Raw genomic sequence first — 22,220 nt, forward strand, 5'->3', positions numbered from 1 at the left:
GCCAGCATGTGGTGGCCTCTCTAGTCTTACCTTTTGGGGGTGTGAGCTCAATGTCATTCTTCTGACAGAAGGTGGCCGGGAAGATGGCGTGGGAAGAGGCGTGGTAGCAGAACCAGTCTGAGCCATCTGTGGAGGGCCCCCCGTCCACACAGATCATCAGGTATCCATCCAGGAGAACCTGGGGGGTGGGGGGAGCAGGCAGACAGATCATATCATGAACTGCACTCCATCCTGGGTTGGCACCACACCCCAATAAGGACATGAGGCAGATGGATCCAAACGGATCTAGGGCATGGCCCTCCTAGAGGACACCTGGGCCTCTCTGGGGCACACAGTACTTCTGTGATGCATACACGTGGGATTCTTTCTCTTCCCCACTAGACAGCAAACACCACGCCAGCAGGGGCCGCGTCCATCCTGTTGGACCGTGTTCTGGGGTGAGCACACGCGCCTGGCGTGGAGCGGATCCGCGGCGAGGACGAGTCAGCAGCCTCCTCCAGGAGGGCCAAGCAGGGGTGGGGGTGCTGCTCAGGATGAGGCGATGAGGAGGTCTGGAGCAAGGGGACCCCAGCTGTGGCTCTTGCCTAGGCCAGCACTCAAAGGAGATGGCACACAGCAAGAAGGCCCCAGTGAGGTGACAGGGAGGGGCCTACCCTGACACAGGACCAGGCTCAGGTGTTGAATAAGCACTCGTCCAGGGAGCCCTGGACCCTGACACGAAAGCAGATTCTGAGCAAGGGGCAGGCCGGGCCCCACCCACAAAAGTCAGGGACTCTAGGCACAGCCAGTGATGAGAGGCTGGGACACAGACCCCCTGACAGTGGCGAGTGGGGTTAGAGCTCTGGGCCACATGGGTCCCCTCAGAAATCTGGAGGCTGGAGGGCCGGCCCCTGGCTCACCTTACAGACAGTTGCCACGCAGATGTTGCCCAGATTCAGGGGGTCAATGGCCTCCAGCTTCATCCCTTCCTCAAACCAACCACCTTCTGTGTAGACTGCTCGTACCTTAAAGGAATGGGACGGCTGGGGACTCCCTGGACAGGCCAGGAGGAAGGGTGAGGGAAGCAGGACTCAGGAGGGAAAGGGATGGTCCCAGGGGAAGAGCCAGGTCCCTCAGGCCAGGAATGGACCCATGGCTGAGGTGGAAAGCGCCCAAGGGCTAAGCCTTACCTTCTTGAAGAGGTAAGGAACGGCATCACAGTAGATCTTCCGGAAGGTGGGGTGATGGGCCATGTCACTTCGCCTCTCTTTGGAGGAGATGGATAGGGAATGAGGGAGAGAAGGGAGTTGGAGGAGGCTCCTGGGCCATCTCCACGAGCCTCCCTGGGAATGTGGGGCTGCTCTGCACGTGTTCTCAGCTGTATCTCTGTATCTCAGGACCCCCCACCCCAGAGTAGCAGACAGAAAGGTTGAGTCCAGAAAACATCAAGAGCTCTCTGTAGGGACTCTTCAGCCCTCGAAACCCAGACTGCTCCCGCATGACAGGGGAGAGGATCGGGGCTGGTAGCCTCTGGGTTCAAATCTTGATTTTACCACTCACAAGTTGAGTGGAGTGACTTTTGTCAAGTTACTCAAGCTCTCTGGAGCTCAGTATCATCACTGCAGGGGGGCCATGCCAACCTCCACCTGCTGTCCTGCTGTGAGGAGTAGGAAGGTGCTCCCACTCCATCCCTGGGGAAGCATAGCATGCAGTCCCTCTGGCCTGGGGCTCTGCTAACCTGACATCTTGATGCCGTGGCCCACACGTCGTGACCAACCCACTGGGTGGATCAGGGGGCTCCACATGTGGCACCAGAAGTCGTCATCACTGTCACCATCCTCGTAGAGGAGCCGTAGGCGACCCCCGATTACTGTGTCCACCACAGCCATGCGAGTGCGTGACACCTGGGACTTGTCCACCACTTCCAGCCGCATGCCCTGCCTAAAGGGGTACTTCATGCTCTCCACCATCTGAAACGACGTCAGAACACAGGCCTGCTATGGCCGAGGGCTCCTCCCACCCACCCTCCTGCTCTGGTGAGTGGAGGACAGGGAAGGTGTGGTGTTATCCCCCACACTCAGTCAGTCGGGAGGTGGCAGATGAGACCGCCTGTGCTGCCAGGCTCACCTTGGCCCTGACTCCCTAGGAGGACACAGAGGGAGGCAACAGCTCTCCCTAGGAGGACACAGAGGGAAGGCACACAGCTCGCAATGGGCATGCCACTTCTTGCCACCAAAACGCCAATGAGTTGATGCAAATCACAAAACACACTTTAGACTAAGGAAAAGTGACCCAGAGGTCATGCCTGCCCAGAGTTACACAGACTCATTTGTGCCAGAGCTGGGCCTGGAAGCTGGTGTGCAGCCCGTGCTCTTCATGGGCTCTGCACTCTGATCCCCAGGCACCCTGCGCTCCCCGCCACCTCCCAGCCCTCTGCCTGTGGCACATACAAGACTCATGTCCACAGAACTGAGTCTTCCTGTGTCCCTTTCTGACCCTGATGGGCTGCAGCTCTGCAATGCTTTCCCAGTGCCTTGGTAGCAACTGACCTCATGAGGGATGGTGACCAAGATGCCCTCGAGCTGCTCTACAGAGAGCCACGGTGCTGGGGTACAGAGGAGGAGGCTCTTTTTGTTCACTGTGACTTCAGTGCTGTCCTGCCTAGGGCAGGGAACAGGTAGGGTGTAGGGCTTTTCTAGCCCCAGGGCACTGCTAGGTCAGGAAGAACCGGCCTAGACTAGACTAAGCAGTGCTATTTCCAAACACACCAGGAAGGAAAGCGTCTCAGAGGTCACAAAGCAGCCAACAGGCAAAGCTGACACAGGGGTCCTAAACCAGACAGACCCTCTGGCCCAGCTCAAGGGCTTGGGATACATCCTCACACCAATTGCCTTTCCCACATCCGGTATCCCAGCAGCTCACTCAGGAGAGTGAGAGACAACACAGGGCAAGGCCTGGCTCGGGGCCCCTCTGGGCTGCCTTCCCTGCCACGTTCTCTTCCTCTACAGCCAACACAGTGCAGCCCACAATCCAACGCCATTTTTGTTTGTTTGTTTTTTTTGAAATGGAGTCTCCTCGCACTGTGGCCCAGGCTGAAGTGCAGTGGCACGATCTCAGCTCACTGCAAGCGATTTTCTCACCTCAGCCTCCTGAGTTAGCTGGGATTACAGGCGCGTGCCACCACACCCAGCTAATTTTTGTATTTCTAGTACAGACGGGGTTTCGCCATGTTGGCCAGGCTAGTCTGGAACTCCTGCCCTCAGGTGATCTTCCCACCTCGGCCTCCCAAAGTGCTGGGATTACAGGAGTGAGCCACTGTGCCCAGCCTAGCTAATTTTTTTTTTAAGAGACGAAGTCTCACAGTGTTGCCCAAGATGGTTTCAGACTCCTGGCCTCAAGTGATCCTCTTGCCTTGGCCTCCCAAAGTGCTGAGACACTGAGACAGGTATGAGTCACTTTTACCATGTATATATGTGACTTTTTAATTTTTACTAAATCATTTCTTAAAATTAAATGCCACACAGATGATTCTGTGCCACACAGGAGTCCTACACCAGACAGAATCAGACAGCCCAGAGGGGCCCCAGGCCAGGCCTTACCCTGTGCTGTGCCAGGCACATCCCTGGCTCAGAACCGAGGCTATATTACAATTAATCGTGTGCATGGCTTTTGTTTCCTCTGCCAGACTAGAGATTTCTGGATGGCAGGGTCTGTATTCTTTGTATTCCCACCGTGCCTCGTAAACAAGTATGTAAGGCTGGGCATGGTGGCTCATGCCTATAATCCCAGCACTTTGGGAGGCCGAGGCGGGTGGATCACTTGAAGTCAGGAGTTCAAGACCAGCCTGGCCAATATGGTGAAACCCCATCTCTACTAAAAATACAAAAATTAGCCAAGTATGGTGGTGTGTGCGCACCTGTAATCCCAGCTATTCGGGAGGCTGAGGCAGAAGAATGGCGTGAACCCGGGGGGCAGAGCTTGCAGGGAGCCGAGATGGCGCCACTGCACTCCAGCCTGGGGGACAGAGCGAGACTCCGTCTCCAAAAAGAAAAAAAAAAAACAAACTATGTTAATAAAATCTACTGAGTGAACACTTCTGAAAAGTTCTATGGGCAAAGGTAAGGTTCTGGAAGAGCAAAAGGCAGACAAAGCAGCATGACTGGAGCGGTAGGAGCAGAGTCTGGGTGGGGCAGTGGCCCACGCCAGGCTAGAAAGGCAGATGGCAACAATGTAGCAGCAGCATTTGTCTCCAGCCTTGCAAAATGTGGAGCTGCTGAAGATAATCAGGCAAGGGAGTCTTAGGTAACATGCTCCAGTGAGTGGCATGGAGGATGGAGAAAAATGGAAGAGCGTAAGGAGGGACATCAGTTAAGGGCTCACAGCCGACCTTGATGTGGAAATCCACGGGAAGCGTCCTGGAGCCCACCAGCCGTTTCATGAGGTAGCCCTTCCAGTCAGTGAACTTGGCATGGATGGCTGTGGAGGCACCAGCAGAATCCTGGTTACACAGACTGACAACTCCTCCACTGACAGGGACGCTAGTGCCAACCCAGAGTGGGGACCCCTCAGCAGTGGGGACTGAAAATAGCTGCCTCTTCAGGCCAGCAATGACTTCATCTGAGAACCTCAGATTCCACACGTGGATCTGCCCCCGGGCATCTGGGATGGGGAGGGCAGGAAGCCAGGGGGCAAGTGGATTCTGTTCTAACAAGACAGAGGACTCCCATTCTACCTAACACAAGCAGAGGACTCTCCCTCTACCAGGGGCCCTACGGGAACAAGAGAGGAAATGTTCTCATCAACTCACTCCGTGGGGGCACTAGGATCTTGCTGTTGATGGCACACCAGCCAATGGGGTGGACATCCACAGTTCCCAGGTTGCACCAGAAGTCATGGCTGGCGTCATTTTCAAAGCCTTCATACCGAAGCAGCACCCGATACCCTGAAAGGAAAGGAAAGGGCACCTATGAGGGAGGGTGAGCTGGGGAAGGTATGCTTTTTTGTTTTTTTTTGAGACGAAGTCTTGCTCTGTCGCCCAGGCTGGAGTGCAGTGGCGCAATCTCAGCTCACTGCAAGCTCTGCCTCCTGAGTAGCTGGGACTACAGGCGCCCGCCACCACGCCCGGCTAATTTTTTTTGTATTTTTAATAGAGACGGGGTTTCACCATGTTAGCCAGGATGGTCTCGATCTCCCAATCTCGTGATCTGCCCTCCTCGGCCTCCCAAAGCGTTGGGATTACAGGTGTGAGCCACCGCGCCTAGCTTGGGGAAGGTATGTTCTTAAGCATTCTGTTTTCTCTAGCCTAAGCTGGACTTCGGGCATCTATACTTCCAGGCAAGTGGATTCCTGTTGTCCACAACAGTCCTAGCCAAAGAAATTCATGCTCCTGGGCCGGGCGCGGTGGCTCACGCCTGTAATCCCAGCACTTTGGGAGGCCGAGGCGGGCGGATCACGAGGTCAGGAGATCGAGACCACGGTGAAACCCCGTCTCTACTAAAAATACAAAAAATTAGCCGGGCGTGGTGGCGGGCGCCTGTAGTCCCAGCTACTCGGAGAGGCTGAGGCAGGAGAATGGCGTGAACCCAGGAGGCGGAGCTTGCAGTGAGCTGAGATTGTGCCACTGCACTCCAGCCTGGGTGACAGAGCGAGACTCCGTCTCAAAAAAAAAAAAAAAAAAAATTAGCCGGGCGAGGTGGCGGGCGCCTGTAGTCCCAGCTACTCGGGAGGCTGAGGCAGGAGAATGGCGTGAACCCCAGGGGGCGGAGCCTGCAGTGAGCCGAGATTGCGCCATTGCACTCCAGCCTGGGCGACAGCAAGACTCTGTCTCAAAAAAAAAAAAAAAGAAATTCATGCTCCTAGTTCAGAAAGCATTATGGCATGGTGCTGAGAGTTAATTCTCTATAACCTGATCATCCTCCCTGGAAGGAATTTTACTTTTTAAATTTTTTTCATTTTTTGTAGAGACAGTATCTCACTGTGTTGCCCTGGCTGGTCTTGAACTCCTGAGCTCAAACAATCCTCCTGCCTCTGCCTCCCAAAGTGCTGGGATTAGAGGTGTGAGCCACGAAACCTGGCCCTGGAACAAACTTTTAAAAATTGGGGTTTCCAGCCAGGCATGGTGGCTCAAGCCTGTAATCCCAGCACTTTGGGACGCAGAGGATCACCTGAGGTCAGGAGTTTGAGACCAGCCTGGCCAAGATGGTGAAACCCCATCTCTACTAAAAATACAAAAATTAGCCGTGTGTGGTGGCCAGGTGGCCTGTAGTCCCAGCTATTCAGGAGGCTGAGGCGGGAGAATCATTTGAACCCAGGAGGCGGAGGTTGCAATGAGCCGAGATCGTGCCACTGTACTCCAGCCTGGGTGACAGAACAAGATACCATCTAAAAAAACAAAACAAAAACAAACAAAAAAAATTGGGGTTTCCAAGCCTGCCAAGCTCTGTGTTCCCTTCTCTGGTAGAAGAATCCTTAGAAGTGGGGCACATATTCCAGTGGGTGGGATTTTTGTTTTATGAAGCCAACTCCTGCCTACCACACTGTTCACCCATCTAGAGATGTCACTCTGCAGACACATCCCTGGCCCTGCCCTGGCCAAACACTCACCTGCTGTCTGGATGACAGAGGCGATCCAGTACACCCGGCTGGGGAGCACAGCATCACTGTTGAGCACCTCCACCTTCATCCCTTTCATCACATCCTCCCACTGGTCATAGAGTGGGACCTGTGTGGCGATGAGAGTGTACCGAGAGTGAGCTAACTGCGCTAGCAGGGGAGACAGACTGCCTCATGGCCTCAGTCAAGTCCTCGTTTGCACCTCAACTTTTCACATCACCCACTGTGTGCAGAACCAGCCACTAGAGATAGAGATGAGGTCTCCTGTCCTTGAAGAGCTGAGCCGGGGAGTAGAGGTGGAGGTGGTGGGATGCAGGGTGATGGCTAGAGACCCAGAGTCAGACAGAACCGAGTCCTAATCTTCATAGGACTGGTTTCTTACTGTATCACTTTGGGCACATGATGCCTTGGTAAGCTTCGATCCCTTCGTCCCTGTGCCAGCCCAAGCAATGGTGGGGCACTGTTCTTAGCACAAATATACTTTCCTTCAATCATCACTCAAACCTGGGCTGTGGGCATTATGACCCCCTTGTTTACACCCAACCATCCACCTGCAAGTTTACTCTCTATCTCCCCTCCTACTAAAATGCTCCAGGGGGCCGGGCATGGTGGCTCACGCCTGTAATCCCAGCACTTTGGGAAGCCGAGACGGGCGGATCACCTGAGGTTGGGAGTTTGAGACCAGCCTGACCAACATGGAGAATCCGTCTCTACTAAAAATACAAAATTAGTCGGGCGTGGTGGTGGTGCACGCCTGTAATCCCAGCTACTCAGGAGGCTGAGGCAGGAGAATTGCTTGAACCTGGGAGGGGGAGGCTGCTGTGAGCCGAGATAGTGCCACTGCACTCCAGCTCCGGGCAACAAGAGTGAAACTCCCATCTCAAAATAAAATAAAATAAAATAAAATGCCCCAGGACAGCACTGGACTGTTTTAGTTGCTTTCCCAGTACCTAACCCTCACTTTCCTGCCAATGGTACTTTTGACTCTCCTTTAGGAGAATCACTTTTTTTAGAGTCTTGCTCCATCACCCAGGCTGGAATGCAGTGGTGCAATCTCAGCTCATTACAACCTCCACCTCCCAGGTTCAAGGGATTCTCCTGTCTCGGCCTCCCAAGTAGCTGGGATTACAGGTGCCCGCCACCATGCCCAGCTAATTTTTGTATTTTTAGTAGAGACGGGGTTTCACCATGTTGGCCAGGCTGGTCTCGAACTCCTCACCTCAGGTGATCTGCCCGCCTCGGCCTCCCAAAGTGCTGGGATTACAGGGGTAAGCCACTGTGCCTGGCCAAATTCACCTTTTTTATTCTCAGCCCTGGCTTCAGCCAGTTGAGGTATCCCATTCCATCTCCCTGGTCACTTGAGTTTAGTTCATCACAGAACCCGGACACAGTTGTGCTAGCCCAGGCACCCAGGGGCAGGCTTTTTACAAAGCAAATTGGATTATATGTGTTAGACACAAGTATGATGCAACTCCCCTGGGAATGAAAATGCTGAGACTATTAGAGAATTCAGGGCAAAAAAGAGGCTCCCCCTCCAGCAGAAGGGATGTGCACCTTCATTAGCCATTCAGAGACGAGAGGAGTGAGTTAGCTGAGTCAAGAACCAGCTGTCATTGTTCAGGGCACTCCCCAGCGTTCAGTGGCAGTTCTGAAAGGCGGCTAGGAAGTGGGCTTACTCTGGGTAAAAGACTCCCTACTTCCTCAAGACTAATGAGGCCTCCTCCTGGATTTCCTGGAGCTTAGGAAAGTGGTGTGAAGACAAAACAAGAGTGCTGTTGTGGGCTCTGCTCTCCCAGCCTGCAGGCTCCCACACGCTACAGCTGCTGGATATTCCGTTCTTGCGCTCAAGCCCAGCCCCCAAGGGCCTTGCCCTTCATTCTGGCTTTTAAATGATACGCATCAAGGAGCCTTTTACAGAAGTGGGCTCCAAGAGTATCCACATCTGCCTCTCGGGGTCCAAGGGGCCCAGGCCAGCTACAGAAGCACCATGCTTTCCATGAGAAAATGCTGCAAATGGGGAAGAAAGGAGAGAAGGGTTTCAGAGTGGAAAGACCCTTTGACATCAGCTAGCACCAAGTTCCATTATGTAAATAAACTGAAGGACTTCAGACCGGGAGTGAAGCCAAGCAGGTGATAGAAGTGTTTGTAGGAGGATTTTTTTGACATAAACATGAAATGGAGCGAGTGGTAACGCCATCCGTCTCCTGCCCAGACCTCCCCACTGTCACTGTCCAGCCTGAAGCCGCCCTGGTGAAGCAGGTGGAGGAGCAGCTCCATGCCCGGCTCCCCGGTCTCCCTCCCTCAGCTCCAGGGCACTCACGTGCTTGAAACAGCTGACAGGAGCAGCCTTGTAACTGTGATCCTTCAGGAACTTCCCCCAGTCGAAGCCCAAGACCAGAGCTGTGGAGCAGAGAGAGGACGAGTCAGACTGGGAGCCTGCGCAGCAGCCACTCCAGGAGCCTGGACCTCAAGGGCCCTGTGGGACCTGCAGAGGTAGGTCCCCCACCCCCAGCAGCCCCTCTCACAGCGCTGCCCACGACACCCTCCTTCACTCCCATACCTGCTCCACCAGTGGCCATGAGGGACCACTGTTGAGGACTGAATTGAAAGGTGGCAAGACTCTCAGGAGTAGAGGAACATTCAAAGGGAAATTTCTCGCCCTTCTTCCCCCAAAGAGGAAAACTGAAATATCCCTGGGCTTAAATTCCTCCCTCCTCCCTCAACCTGATTGGCCACACCCAGTCTAAATGTGGGGGAGGGGGTGCGCACACACCAGGGCCCCTCCAACTAAGCTCCTGCCTGCTGAGCTCAATTTCAGTTAGAAACTCAGAACAATGATAGCAGAGTTGCTTTATGCATACATTTAACTTGCTTAGCAATTGCTACACACTCAGAAAAAAAGAGGCTCCTTTCCTTATTCCACCACCCCTCTCCAAACCTGCCTTCAAACCATATCTGGGCCTTCATTGCCCCAGGGAAACAGAAACCACAGGAATAAAAGCAAAGAGAAACAAAAACAGCCAATTTTGGCTTCTGAATTATCATGGGTGGGAGTCCTGGTAATTTAAGGATGTTTGAAGGGATTTTTCTGGGTAATTTCCACAATACCCAACAGGTGAGGAAGATGCAATCCGCGGTGACCCTGGCCTTAGGGCACTTTCTACCTGGCTGGTTTGCCCAGTCTTCATTCCTAGGAAAGGCCACCCCAAACCCAGTCTGCTCCCCAGCCATGGCAGCTTCCTAAGCAGGGCCCTCTGCTTATCTTACCGTCTTGTCCTGTTGGTGTCCCATCTGCCAGTTGTCCTGTCCCTTGGGAGTGGAGGAAGGCTCCAATTTTGGCAGACCAGGCAGCCTTGTGCAGGACTTTGGCTTTTTTGGTCGGTGGTTTTCCCTGGAGAGAAGGAGAGAGGCTATGTGTAGCCCAGCGGCTGGGATCATGAGTCTGGATTTGGGCTGCCAAGTTGAAGTCCTGGGCTTGGGTCAGTGACTTAACCTCTTTTGGGCTTCAGTTTCTTCATGTGTGAAACAGTGATGACAATAACAATCCTGAGCTCAGGGGGTGGTTGTGGGGAAGGGTCGGGGGTGCTAGGCAGTGCTGCAGAGCAGGGAGAGACCCATGTTCTATCTTTTAAGCCTTTCTGTCCTCCCAGATTCAAGTCTCAGTCATCTCCTTCCTCCAGTGTCGCTACTGATAGATCCAACGCAAAGAATGGGCCTCACAGGGGGCCAGAAATGCTCATGAACTGGGAGGCAACCTTCTGTACATATGCGAATGTTCGGGAGAGGGCCCACGGCTTTCATCAGGTACTCAAAGGGGGTCCTCCCTTTCCAAAGGGAATGGCCACTGATCTGGTCTGTATTTTGTAATTTAAGTACTGAACAGGAAGGCCAGGAATTTACTAAAGAGATCAGTGAAGCAGAAATCTGGGTTTAAGTCCCAAACAAACCTAGAGGCAAATCCCAGTTCTACAATTTTTAGTTGTATACCTTTAAGTTACTAAAATTTCTGAGCCCTTATAAAAAGGAATTTTTTTAAAAATCAAATTTTTTAAGATGTTAATTGGACTGAGAATGTCAAGCCCTTAGCAAGTACTCCCAACCTATAGCTATTAATATTACCAATATTATTCTTAGCTCTCTGAAGAGAGGGATCTTTCGGTTTCTTGACTAAAATCTACAAAATGGGGAAACAATGGTAATTGTCTCACAAAGGCGATAGTGTATGAAGCAGTAAGCAGAAGGATCTGGGACACAGCAATTTCTAATAAACATCGGTGGTGCTCAAACTTTGCTGCACTTTAGGATCACCTGGGAGCTCTTTCAATCTCTGTCCAGGCTACACGCCATCCCAGTTAAATCAGAATCTTTCGGAGTAGGACCCAAGCATCAATATATTTTTTTTATATAATTTTTTCCCCCAGGCTGGAGTGCAGTGGCACGATCTCAGCTCACTGCAACCTCCACCTCCCAAGTTCAAGCGATTCTCCTGCCTCAGCCTCCCGAGTAACTGGGACTACAGGTGCACAGCACCACGCCTGGCTAATTTTTGTATTTTTAGTAGAGACGGGGTTTCATCATGTTGGCCGGGATCGTCTCGATCTCCTGACCTCGCGATCCGCCCGCCTCGGCCTCCCAAAGTGCTGGGATTATAGGCGTGAGCCACAGTGCCCGACCAGCATCAATATTTTTTAAACTTTCCAGGTGATCCCAACATGCAGGCAAATTTGGGAAGCAGTTTTGCAGATGCTGGTCCCAGCTACTGGGAAACAATGTAAGATCAGGCCCCTGAGATTAGGTTCCAGCCTCAATTCCGCCATTCTCTTCCTACAGAGCCACACTAGGTATGTCATTCTACCTCCTTTGACCTCAGTATACTTATCAATAAATGTGTGGGTTCAACACCACATCCAAGAATCTTTCCATCTCTAAAAATTCTATACATGTCAGTAATTTAGAAAATTGGCAAGGCTTTCTAGGTAGCTGCCTGTGATATGGAGGCAGACAAGGCATGGTCTTCCTGAAGCCACCATGGCTGGTGAACCTTGGACCTGTTTCCCAACTTCCTTTGAAAGGATTTATAAAAGTGTGGGGTGAAGACCAAGGGTGTCAGACTCCTCCATAGTTCTTGTTTAAAATGTACTGAATACACCAGACTCTGGGGGATGACGGTAGGTAATGGAGGGTAGCTTCAGGAACCTATAATTTAAAAAGCTCCACAAATGGATTCTTCTGTCCTCTGAAGTTTGAGAACATAATAAATACCAGTTGGCCACAAGCAAGGACCTTTTCAAACTTTCCTGGCCCTTGCCTTCAGTCACTTGGTGGTTCCTGTCTCAGCACCAAAGGCACCGGGAAGGATCCAAGTGGCTGCCTCTCACCTGTAATCTAGCCAAGATACTGGCTTTCTTGGAGTTGGAGGAGTAGCTCCTGGAGCAGGAGACGCTGCAGAACCTCTTGGTCTTGGAGAAGAAGGCTTCCCTTGTACCCACGATACCACACATCTCACAGACAGCTGGGAAGAGAACTTAGCACATGACTCACCCGATATGGCCACCTCAAAGCAAACAAAATGATGGGCCCTTCAAAACCTGGGGCACTGCATTAACCAGGTGAGCCCCTGCCCCCACAAAGGCTAATGGAATAAGAGGAGGAATGGGAGGTACTGGTGTGTATATCCTGAATCTACCTGAATGAAGTGCTGCTGCTTGGCCTCCCTTGGCTATAGATGTCAACAGAGGGGCTAATGGAAATCCATGAGGACGACTGGGGGAACAGGTGAGTGTTGAAAAGTTTGTGAGAGGAAAGTGAGAAGAAACTAGGCATGGTAGCTCCTGTCTGTAATCCCAGCAGTTTGGGAGGCCAAGGAGGGAGGATTGCTTGAGGGCAAGAATTCGAGACCATCCTGGGCAACATAGCAAGAACTGGTTGCAAAAAAAAAAAAAAGAAAAGGCCAGGTGTGATGGCACCCGCCTGTTGTCCCAGCTTCTTGGGAGGTTAAAGTTGGCGGTGGGGGGAACTGCTTGAGCCCAGGAGGCTGAGGCTGCAGTAAGCCATGACTGCACCACTGTACCTCTAGCCTAGGCAACAAAGTAAGACACGGTCTCAAAAAAAAGCGAAAAAATTTATAGGAAGAAAAAGTGCCAAAGTCACTTAACCTCTGTGGCTCTATTTTCTCATCTATATAGTAAAGGGACTGAACTAGATCAGTGTTTTATTTATTTTTGAGACAGAGCCTTGCTCTGTTGCCCAGGCTGAAGTACACTGGCACAATCTTGGCTCACTGCAAACTCTGCCTCCCGGGTTCACGCCATTCTCCTGCATCAGCCTCCCGAGTAGCTGGGACTACAGGCACCGCCGCTACACCCGGCTAATTTTTTTGTGTTTTTAGTAGAGACGGGGTTTCACCACGTTAGCCAGGATGGTCTCAATCTCCTGACCTCGTGATCCGCCTGCGTCGGCCTCCCAAAGTGTTGGGATTACAGGCGTGAGCCAATGCACCCAGCTAGATCAGTGTTTTAAGCGTGACTTCACTTTTTTTTTTTTTTTGAGATGCAGTTTTGCTCCTGTCGCCCAGTCTGGAGTGCAGTGGCGCCATCTTGGCTCATTGCAACCTCCGACTCCCGGGTTCAAGGGATTCTCCTGCCTCAGCCTCCTAAGTAGCTGGGACTACAGGCGTGTGCCACCACACCCGGCTAATTTTTTGTATCTTTAGTAGAGACGGGGGTTTTGCCATGTTGAGCAGGCTGGTCTTGAACTCCTGACCTCAGGTGATCCGCCTGCCTCGGCCTCCCAAAGTGCTGGGATTACAGGCGTGAGCCACCACGCCTGGCCCATGACTTCACTATTAGACCCACCTGGGGAGCTTTTAAAAATGCCTGAGCTGGCTGGGCGCGGTCGCTCACGCCTGTAATCTCAGCACTTTAGGAGGCCGAGGCGGAAGGATCACAAGGTCAGGAGATTGAGACCATCCTGGCCAACATGGTGAAACCCCGTCTCTACTAAAAATACAAAAAAGTTAGCCGGGTGTGGTGGTGGGCATCTATAATCCCAGCTACTCAGGAGGCTGGGGCAGGAGAATCCCTTCAACCTGGGAGGCAGAGGTTGCAGTGAGCTGAGATGGCGCCACTGCACTCTAGCCTGGGCAACAAGAGCGAAACGCTGTCTGGAGAAAAAAAGAAAAAAAAAAAAAAGCCTGAACCTAAAATTCTAATGAATTGGTCTGTGATGGGATACTGGCACCTGCAGTTTGTTAAAAGCTCCCCTAGATGATTCTAATGAGCAGAACCCCTGGTCTAAGTGGTCTCTAATGATTCCTTCTAGTTCTAAATCCTAAGATTCTAAGAGAAGGGCTGGAAGAGTATAGAAGGGAGAAAGATAAAAGGCAAGGGATGAAAAGAAGACAATATAAATAGAAAGGAAATAAGGCCGGGCACGGTGGCTCACGCCTGCAATCCCAGCACTTTGGGAGGCCGAGGCGGGTGGATCACACAGTCAGGAGATTGAGACCACCCTGGCTAACACGGTGAAACCCCGTCTCTACTAAAAAAAACACAAAAAATTAGCCGGGCGTGGTGGCGGGCGCCTGTAGTCCCAGCTACTTGGGAGGCTGAAGCAGGAGAATGGCGTGAACCCGGCAGGCGGAGCTTGCAGTGAGCGGAGATTGCGCCACTGCGCTCCAGCCTGGGTGACACAGCGAGACTCTGTCTCAAAAAAAAAAAAAAGGTCGGGTGCGGTGGCTCATGCCTGTAATCCCAGCACTTTGGGAGGCCGAGGAGGGCGGATCACAAGGTCAGGAGATCGAGACCATCCTGGCTAACATGGTGAAACCCGTCCCTACTAAAAATACAAAAAAATTAGCCAGGTGTGGTGGCGGGCACCTGTAGTCCCAGCTGCTGGGGAGGCTGAGGCAGGAGAATGGCTTGAACCCGGGAGGCGGAACTTGCAGTGAGCCGAGATCGTGCCACTGCATTCCAGCCTGGGCGACAGAGTGAGACTCCGTCTCAAAAAAAAAAAAAAAAAAAAAGAAATAAGATTCAACTGCAAAGAGTGTTAGATTACTCTTCTAACGAGTTTGGGGCTGGGTGCGGTGGCTCATGCCTGTAATCCTAGCACTTTGGGAGGCCGAGGTGGGGGATCACTTGAGCTTGGGAGTTCAAGACCAGCCTGGGCAACATGGCAAAACCCTGTCTCTACAAAAAAAAAAAAATACAAAAATTAGCCAGGCATGGTGGCGTGCGCCTGTAGTCTCAGCTCCTTGGGAGGCTGAGGTGGGAGGATTGCCTGAGCCCAGAAGGTCAAGGCTGCAGTGAGCCATTTTCACACCACTGCACTCCAGCCAGGGTGACAGAGTGAGACCCTGTCTCAAAATAAAAAAAAGTTTGGGATCTAAGGGATGGCAGTGTCCTCACAGACTATCTAGCCTGCCTCTCTTCACAGGGGTTCAGCAGCTGTCCAAGCATCACATTTCCGAAGTCAACTGGCTTCCAGATGATCCATAGGGATTCTCATCTGCCCGCCCCCAACCCAATCCTCCTACCCAGGGTTACTTTATCCTGTATTACCTCCCCACTCCCACTCTGACTTCCAAACCACAAGTTATTTGTCCCTTCTCAGAAAGTAACCAAAACACTTTAGGTTTCCTATCTTCTCAACATCCAGGTTGGAAATCCATGGTATACTTATACAAAAAAGCAGGACCATGCTACTCAGTGGCATCTAATCTGTGCTGAATACACATTAGTTGTATGAAAGAATGAATGAAGTCACAATTTGAAATTAGACTAGGGCTGGGCACAGTGGCTCACTCCTGTAATCCCAGCACTTTGGGAAGCCGAGGTGGGTGAATCACCTGAGTTCAGGAGTTCGAGACCAGCCTGGCTGACATGGTGAAACCCCACCTCTACTAAAAATACAAAAGTGAGGCCGGGTGCGGTGGCTCACGCCTGTAATCCCCGCACTTTGGGAGGCTGAGGCGGATGGATCACAAGGTCAAGAGATCAAGACCATCCTGGCTAACGTGGTGAAACCCCGTCTCTACTAAAAATACAAAAAATTAGCCGGGCGTCGTGGCGGGCACCTGTAGTCCCAGCTACTCGGGAGGCTGAGGCAGGAGAATGGTGTGAACCCGGGAGGCAGAGCTTGCAGTGAGCTGAAATTGTGCCACTGCACTCCAGACTAGGCAACAGAGCGAGACTCCGTCTCAAACAAACAAAAAAACCCACAAAAGTTAGCTGGGTGTGGTGGTGGGTGCCTGTAGTCCCAGCTACTCAGAAGGCTAAGGCACAAGAATCACTTGAACTCAGGAGATGGAGGTTGCAGTGAGCTGAGATCATGCCACTGTACTCCATCCTGGGCAACAGGGCGAGACTCAAGTCTCAAAAAAAAAAGAAATTAGACTTCAGCAAAGGAAGTTAACACAGTGGCTACTTGGGGTGCTTCTGTCTCCCTTACAGGTCCTTACACATTTGATCCCTTAGAAATCAGAGTTAACAGCCTTTTACATCTGGATGGCTCTGCCCATATAGCCTATACCCATCTCCCTCTTCCTCTATAATCTTCTATCTCCTCTCCATCCTCAGGGGACACTCTGCAGGCACCTGGCTCAGAACCACTGCCATCCAAGGAGCGAGGAGTCCCAGGGCTGAGCAAATGCAGCGGGGAGGTCGGCAGTTCCCCTGCTTCCCGATCCTCATTTTCTGCTTCACTTGACTCCTCCAGATAAGAGCTGCTCTCACTGCCCACACTGCTGTTATAACTCCGGAAACTATCGTAGCCACCAAACAGCTCCAAGTCGTCATCTTCCTCTTCCTCCATTGGTTCTGAAGATGGGGTCTCCTAATGGATGACACAAACCAGGTAGAAAGAATTGTGATTGGCTTTAGTGCATGGGGAGAGAAGCTGCAGATCTGCTATCAGCCCCCTCACACTTTTGGGAACCTTTCAAATACCCCTTTTACAAACACCAAGATCATTACTCCTATTTACACATTTCTCCACCATGATGCAATTCAACAGCTTAACAAGACAGAAAATATGTGTTAGGAATTTACCAGGCTCCTCTGTGGATTTACAAATGATGATATTTTAATATAGTTCAAATAGAATACTGTATAACAATGTGGGCCAGGTGCGGTGGCTCACGCCTGTAATCCTAGCACTTTGGGAGGCCAAGGCCGGCAGATCACCTGAGGTCAGGAGTTCGAGACCAGCCTGGCCAAGAGGGTGAAACCCTGTCTCTACTAAAAAATACAATAAAAAATTAGCCAGGCAGGCCGGGCGCAGTGGCTCACGCTTGTAATCCCAGCACTTTGGGAGGCCGAGGTGGGCGGATCACGAGGTCAGGAGATCGAGAACACGGTGAAACCCCGTCTCTACTAAAAATACAAAAAATTAGCCGGGCGTGGTGGCGGGCACCTGTAGTCCCAGCTACTCGGAGAGGCTGAGGCAGGAGAATGGCGTGAACCTAGGAGGTGGAGCTTGCAGTGAGCCGAGATTGCGCCACTGCACTCCAGCCTGGGCGACAGAGCGAGACTCCGTCTCAAAAAAAAAAAAAAAAAAATTAGCCCGGCGTGGTGGCGGGTGCCTGTAGTCCAGCTACTTGGGAGCCTGGGGCAGAGAATCGCTTGAACCCAGGAGGCAGAGGTTGTAGTGAGCCGAGATCGTGCCACTGCACTCCAGTCTGCGTGACAGAGCGAAACTCTATCTCAAAAAAAAAAAAAAAAAAAGTGAAATATCCTAAGGTACTTCACAAAGACTTTCTGGGGTAGAAGATATATTAGAAATTAATTCTTAGCCAGGCACGGTGGCCCACACCGGTAATCCCAGTGCTTTCGGAGGCCAAGGTGGATAGATCACGAGGTCAGGAGTTCAAGACCAACCTGGCCAAGATGGTGAAACCCCGTCTCTACTAAAAATACAAAAATTGGCCGGGTGTGGTGGCGGGTGCCTGTAATCCCAGGTACTTGAGAGGCGGTGGCAGAGAATTTCTTGAACCTGGGAGGCGGAGGTTGCAGTGAGCTAACATTGCGCCACTGCACTCCAGCCTGGTGACAGAGTGAGATGCTGTCTCAAAAAGAAAAAACATTCTTGGCCGGGCGCGGTGGCTCAGGCTTGTAATCCCAGCACTTTGGGAGGCCGAGGTGGGCGGATCACGAGGTCAGGAGATCGAGGCCATCCTGGCTAACATGGTGAAACCCCGTCTCTACTAAAAAATACAAAAAATTAGCTGGGCGTGGTGGCGGCCGCCTGTAGTCCCAGCTACTCGGGCGGCTGAGGCAGGAGAATGGCGTGAACCCGGAAGGCGGAGTTTGCAGTGAGCCGAGATTGCGCCACTGCACTCTAGCCTGGGTGACAGAGCGAGACTCCGTCTCAAAAAAAAAAAAAAAAAAAAAAAAAAGATCTCAACTCAGAAACAATTTAAGTCACAGAAAAGTTAATTTGGGACCTAGAATGCTCCAAAGAGGATCGGAGAGGCAGATGACACACAGATAACTGTGGCATCTTGGTGTGTACTATAGCGCTAGATTCAGCTCTGATCCTAACTAGCTATAGGGCCTTGGGCAAGTCATTTAACTTCTGTGGGCTTCAACTTTCTCATCTATAAAACAAAAATATTTGACTCGTGAGATGCAAATGAGATAATGTATATGAATCTACCTAGCATGTAACAGAAAATGTGTGAAGAGGCTGGGTACGGGGTTCACATCTGTAATCCCAGCACTTTGGGAGGCTGAGGCAGGTGGATTGCTTGAGCCCAGGAGTTTGACACCAGCCTTGGCAACACAGCAAGACCCCATCTCTACAAAAGAAAAAAAAAATTAGCCAGGTGTGGTGGCTTGAGCCTGTAGTCCCTGCTTCTTGGAGCTGAGGTGGAAGGACTGCTTGAGCCTGGGAGGTCAAGGCTGCAGTGAGCCATAACCATGCCACTGCAATCCAGCCTGGGCAAGAGAATGAGATCCTGTCTCCAAAGAAAACTGGGTACGGTGGCTCACGCCTGTAATCCCAGCACTTTGGGTGGCCGAGGTGGGGGGATCACTTAAGACCAGGAGTTCAAGACCATCCTGGCCAACATGGTGAAATTCCGTCTCTAGTAAAAATACAAAAAATAGCTGGGCATGATGGTGGGTGCCTGTAATCCCAGCTACTCAGGAGGCTGAGGCAGGAGAATCACTTGATCCCAGGAGTTGGAGGTTGCAGTGAGCCGAGATTGCGCCACTGCCCTCCAACCTGGGCAACAGAGTGAGACTCCATCTCAAAAAAAAAAAAAAAAAGAAGCCGGGTGGTGGTGGCATGCACCTGTGACTCTAGCTACTCAGAAGGCTGAGGTGGGAAGATAGCTTGATCCTGGGAGGTCAAGGCTGCACTGAATCATGATCACACCATTGCACTCCAGCCTGGATGACAGAGGGAAGACACTGTCTCAAAGGAAAAAAAAAGGTGTGAAGAAAGGAGAAAAGTTTGGCCTCTGGTCCAGAGCTCAAATATCATCTCTAGTGCTTACTCGCTGTATGACCTGCAGCAAGTCAATTTTGCAGTGCTTCAGTTGCCACATCTGTACAATGAGGATAGTACCACCTATTTCATAGGGTTTGGGGGCTGGCCATGGTGGCTCATGCCTGTAATCCCAGCACTTTGGGAGGCCGAGACAGGAGGATTGCTTGAGCCTAGGAGTTCAAGACCAGACTGGGCAACATAGGGAAACCCTGTCTCTACAAAAAATAGAAAAAATTAGCTGGGCGTTTTGGTTAGGGAGGCTGAGGTGGGACGATCTCTTGAGCCAGGGAGGTCAAGGCTGCAGTTAGCTATGATTGCACCACTGCACTCCAGCCTGGGTGACAGAGAGCAACCCTGCCTCAAAAAAAAAAGATTTGGGGGAGAAGTAAGAGACAATACAGGCAAAGCACTCAGAACAGTGACTTGCATATAGTAAGTGCTCAATAAAGGTTGCCAATTTTTACTGGTTAAAGCATAGGCTCTGATTTGCCTGGGTTTGAATCCTGGCTCTAACATTTATTAACTGTGTGATTTTGTGCTTATTTTATCTTGCTGCGCTCATTATTACAAAAGAGGTAATAAGCTTTCTTTAGAGAATTCTTACGAAGATTGAGATAAGATATGTAAAGCCTAGTTCTATTTCCAGCAGTCAGTAACAGCTCTAAAAGTATGACTTGCTATTCTTATTCTCCACATGATTATTCTCCTTTACCCTTGCAGAATGTTTAAGCTATTCCACCTTATATTTGCAACTACACATGCAAATATGCTAGAAAGGAAACAATTCTTTTTTCTTTTTTTGGAGATGGAGTTTTGCTCTTGTTGCCCAGGCTGGAGTGCAATGGCGCGATCTCGGCTCACTGCAACCTCCGCCTCCCAGGTTCAAGCAATTCTACCTCAGCCTCCCGAGTAGCTGGGATTACAGGCATGCACCACCACGCCTGGCTAATTTTGTATTTTTAGTAGAGACGGGGTTTCTCCATGTTGAGGCTGGTCTCGAACTCCTGACCTCAGGTGATCCGCCCACCTTGGCCTCCCAAAGTGCTGGGATTACAGGCGTGAGCCACTAGGCCTGGCCATTTTTTTTTTTTTTTTTTTTTTTGAGACGGAGTCTGGCTCTGTTGTCCAGGCTGGAGTGCAGGAGCCCTCTGCCTCCCAGGTTCATGCCATTCTCCCACCTCAGCCTCCCGAGTAGCTGGGACTACAGGCGCTTGCCACCATGCCCGGCTAATTTTTTTGTATTTTTAGTAGAGATGGGGTTTCACCATGTTAGCCAGGATGGTCTTAATCTCCTGACCTCGTGATCTGCCCGCCTCAGCCTCCCAAACTGCTGGGATTACAGGCATGAGCCACCGTGCCCAGCAAGGAAACAATTCAAATATAGGTACCCTTGTCAGGCAGGGTAACAGAGACCACCTATAGTCTCAGCTACTTAGGAGGCTGAGGTGTAAGGATTGCTTGAGCCCAAGAGTTCGAGGCTGCAGTGCATTGTCATCACGCCTGTGAGTAACCACAGCACTCCAGCCAAGGCAACACAGGAACACCCCGTCTCTTAAAACAAATATAAGGTGCCTAGAAACCAAATGATTAAGGGATGAGGCGGGGTGCAGTGGCTCACACCTGTAATCCCAGCACTTTGGGAGGCCGAGGTGAAGTGGGCAGATCACCTGAGGTCATGAGTTCGAGACCAGTCCGACCAACATGGCGAAACCTCGTCTCTACTAAAAATACAAAAATTAGCCGGGTGTGGTGGCACATGCCTGTAATCCCAGGAACATGGGAGGTAGAGACAGAATTGCTTGAACCCGGGAGACGGAGGTTGCAGTGAGCTGAGATCGCTCCACTGCACTCCAGCCTGGGCGACAGAGCAAGACTCCGTCTGAAAGAAAAAAAAAAAAGGGATGAGTGGGTTCCAGATTGCAGTACAGTGTGAAAAGCGTTTAACAGGCAAAGTTTCGGAGGCGGACAGACTTAGTGCCAACCTCCTTCACTTTCCAGCCGGGGTAACTTCCTGGGGCGTCGCACCACCTCTATGCCTCAGTGGCTTGAACGACAAAGACGAAAGAATAATACATGATTGCTGTGAGTGTACTGGAAGATAATGCACGTGAACGTTACAGACAAGGAGTGATGTTCACCCAACTTTAATCTCCCTTCACTTCCCACTTCATGTAACAGGCCTCACAAGCCCTAAACAACACGGCCACGAGACAAGCAGGATAAGGAAGATCCAGGAGCTCTCAGATCCTAAACCTAGTTCCCTTTCCCCCAGGCCAGCGACGGCTGTTCCTCCCTGAACTCCTCGCCGAACGTTGGCCCCAGCAGGAGAGGAGCGAAAAGTAAAGCCAATTGCCTCTGGCCCTGGCTCAGTTTAACTACCTCAGTTTATCCATCCTTCCACCCTCCACCCTCCAGGCGTCGCTAAAAGCCCTAAAGAAGAGGCCCACGGAGCGAGGCTCTCGGGGTTCCCTTTCCCAGTCATGCTAAGTCCTCTCCTTCTCACCTCAATACTCGGGGGCTTCTCCATGAGACCTCAGTTTCACCAAGCGTCACCAGGTGCAGGAAGCCATATTGGCCTCGTCGCTCTCCGCGAGAGCACTCATTGGTTCTCCCTGAGTCGCAGGCCAATCACACTGCAGGAAGGAGGACAAGGCGGTTCCGTGCCTGCTCGCGCCGTTCTCTCCCTGTGGGCGGGGAAGCCGCGGGCGGTTATGGGAATTGTAGTTCGCATGTGTGCAGGGTGAGGCGTTACCATAGCGACGTGGAAACCAGGGGCGCTGGAACCCTGGTGCGCCTCACGCCGAGTGTTCCAATTACGCCAACCTCTTGACTTCACTGGGATGTTATTCTTCCCTAAACGGTTATTGGGCGCCTATGATAGTCACTGTTCCAGACTCCAGGAATAACCTCGTACTCTCCCGGGTTAGATATTTAAGGTGCCCTTTTGCTGGGATGCATAGCAGAGGGACTAATTTCCAACTCAGGCAGAAACTGGAATACTCCAGATAAAAAAAAAAAAAAAGGAAGAAACTGGAATTGTGTGTGTGTGTGTGTGTTTTCTTGAGACGAAGCCTTGCCCTGTCGCCCAGGCTGGAGTGCAGTGGCGTGATCTCGGTTCCCTGCAACCTATGCCTTCC

The 22,220-nt window shown here is 51.5% G+C and overlaps 2 protein-coding genes across 2 annotated transcripts in view; one reads left to right on the forward strand and one right to left on the reverse strand.

Moving 5' to 3' along the window:
* The window catches only part of CHADL (chondroadherin like), a 25,045-nt gene extending 15,482 nt beyond the window's left edge, over positions 1-9,563 (forward strand). Inside the window, exon 6 of the mRNA XM_030815478.1 lies at positions 8,960-9,563. Within this exon, the coding sequence (XP_030671338.1) occupies positions 8,960-9,088 (129 nt within the window). The 3' untranslated portion in view covers positions 9,089-9,563. The remainder of the gene's footprint in view (positions 1-8,959) is intronic.
* Positions 1-21,762, reverse strand: part of L3MBTL2 (L3MBTL histone methyl-lysine binding protein 2) — a 27,580-nt gene extending 5,818 nt beyond the window's left edge. The window contains exons 1-12 of the mRNA XM_030815477.1: positions 21,587-21,762; positions 16,188-16,425; positions 11,970-12,103; positions 9,859-9,982; positions 8,912-8,991; positions 6,583-6,700; positions 4,787-4,921; positions 4,367-4,455; positions 1,718-1,949; positions 1,170-1,246; positions 900-1,004; positions 31-178 (exon numbers count right to left, since the gene is read on the reverse strand). Coding sequence (XP_030671337.1) covers positions 31-178; positions 900-1,004; positions 1,170-1,246; positions 1,718-1,949; positions 4,367-4,455; positions 4,787-4,921; positions 6,583-6,700; positions 8,912-8,991; positions 9,859-9,982; positions 11,970-12,103; positions 16,188-16,425; positions 21,587-21,610 — 1,504 coding nt within the window. The 5' untranslated portion in view covers positions 21,611-21,762. The remainder of the gene's footprint in view (positions 1-30; positions 179-899; positions 1,005-1,169; positions 1,247-1,717; positions 1,950-4,366; positions 4,456-4,786; positions 4,922-6,582; positions 6,701-8,911; positions 8,992-9,858; positions 9,983-11,969; positions 12,104-16,187; positions 16,426-21,586) is intronic.
* Positions 21,763-22,220: the final 458 nt, after the last annotated feature.

The sequence above is a fragment of the Nomascus leucogenys genome, chromosome 7b (genome assembly GCF_006542625.1).
Source record: "Nomascus leucogenys isolate Asia chromosome 7b, Asia_NLE_v1, whole genome shotgun sequence".
Classification (NCBI taxonomy): domain Eukaryota; kingdom Metazoa; phylum Chordata; class Mammalia; order Primates; family Hylobatidae; genus Nomascus; species Nomascus leucogenys.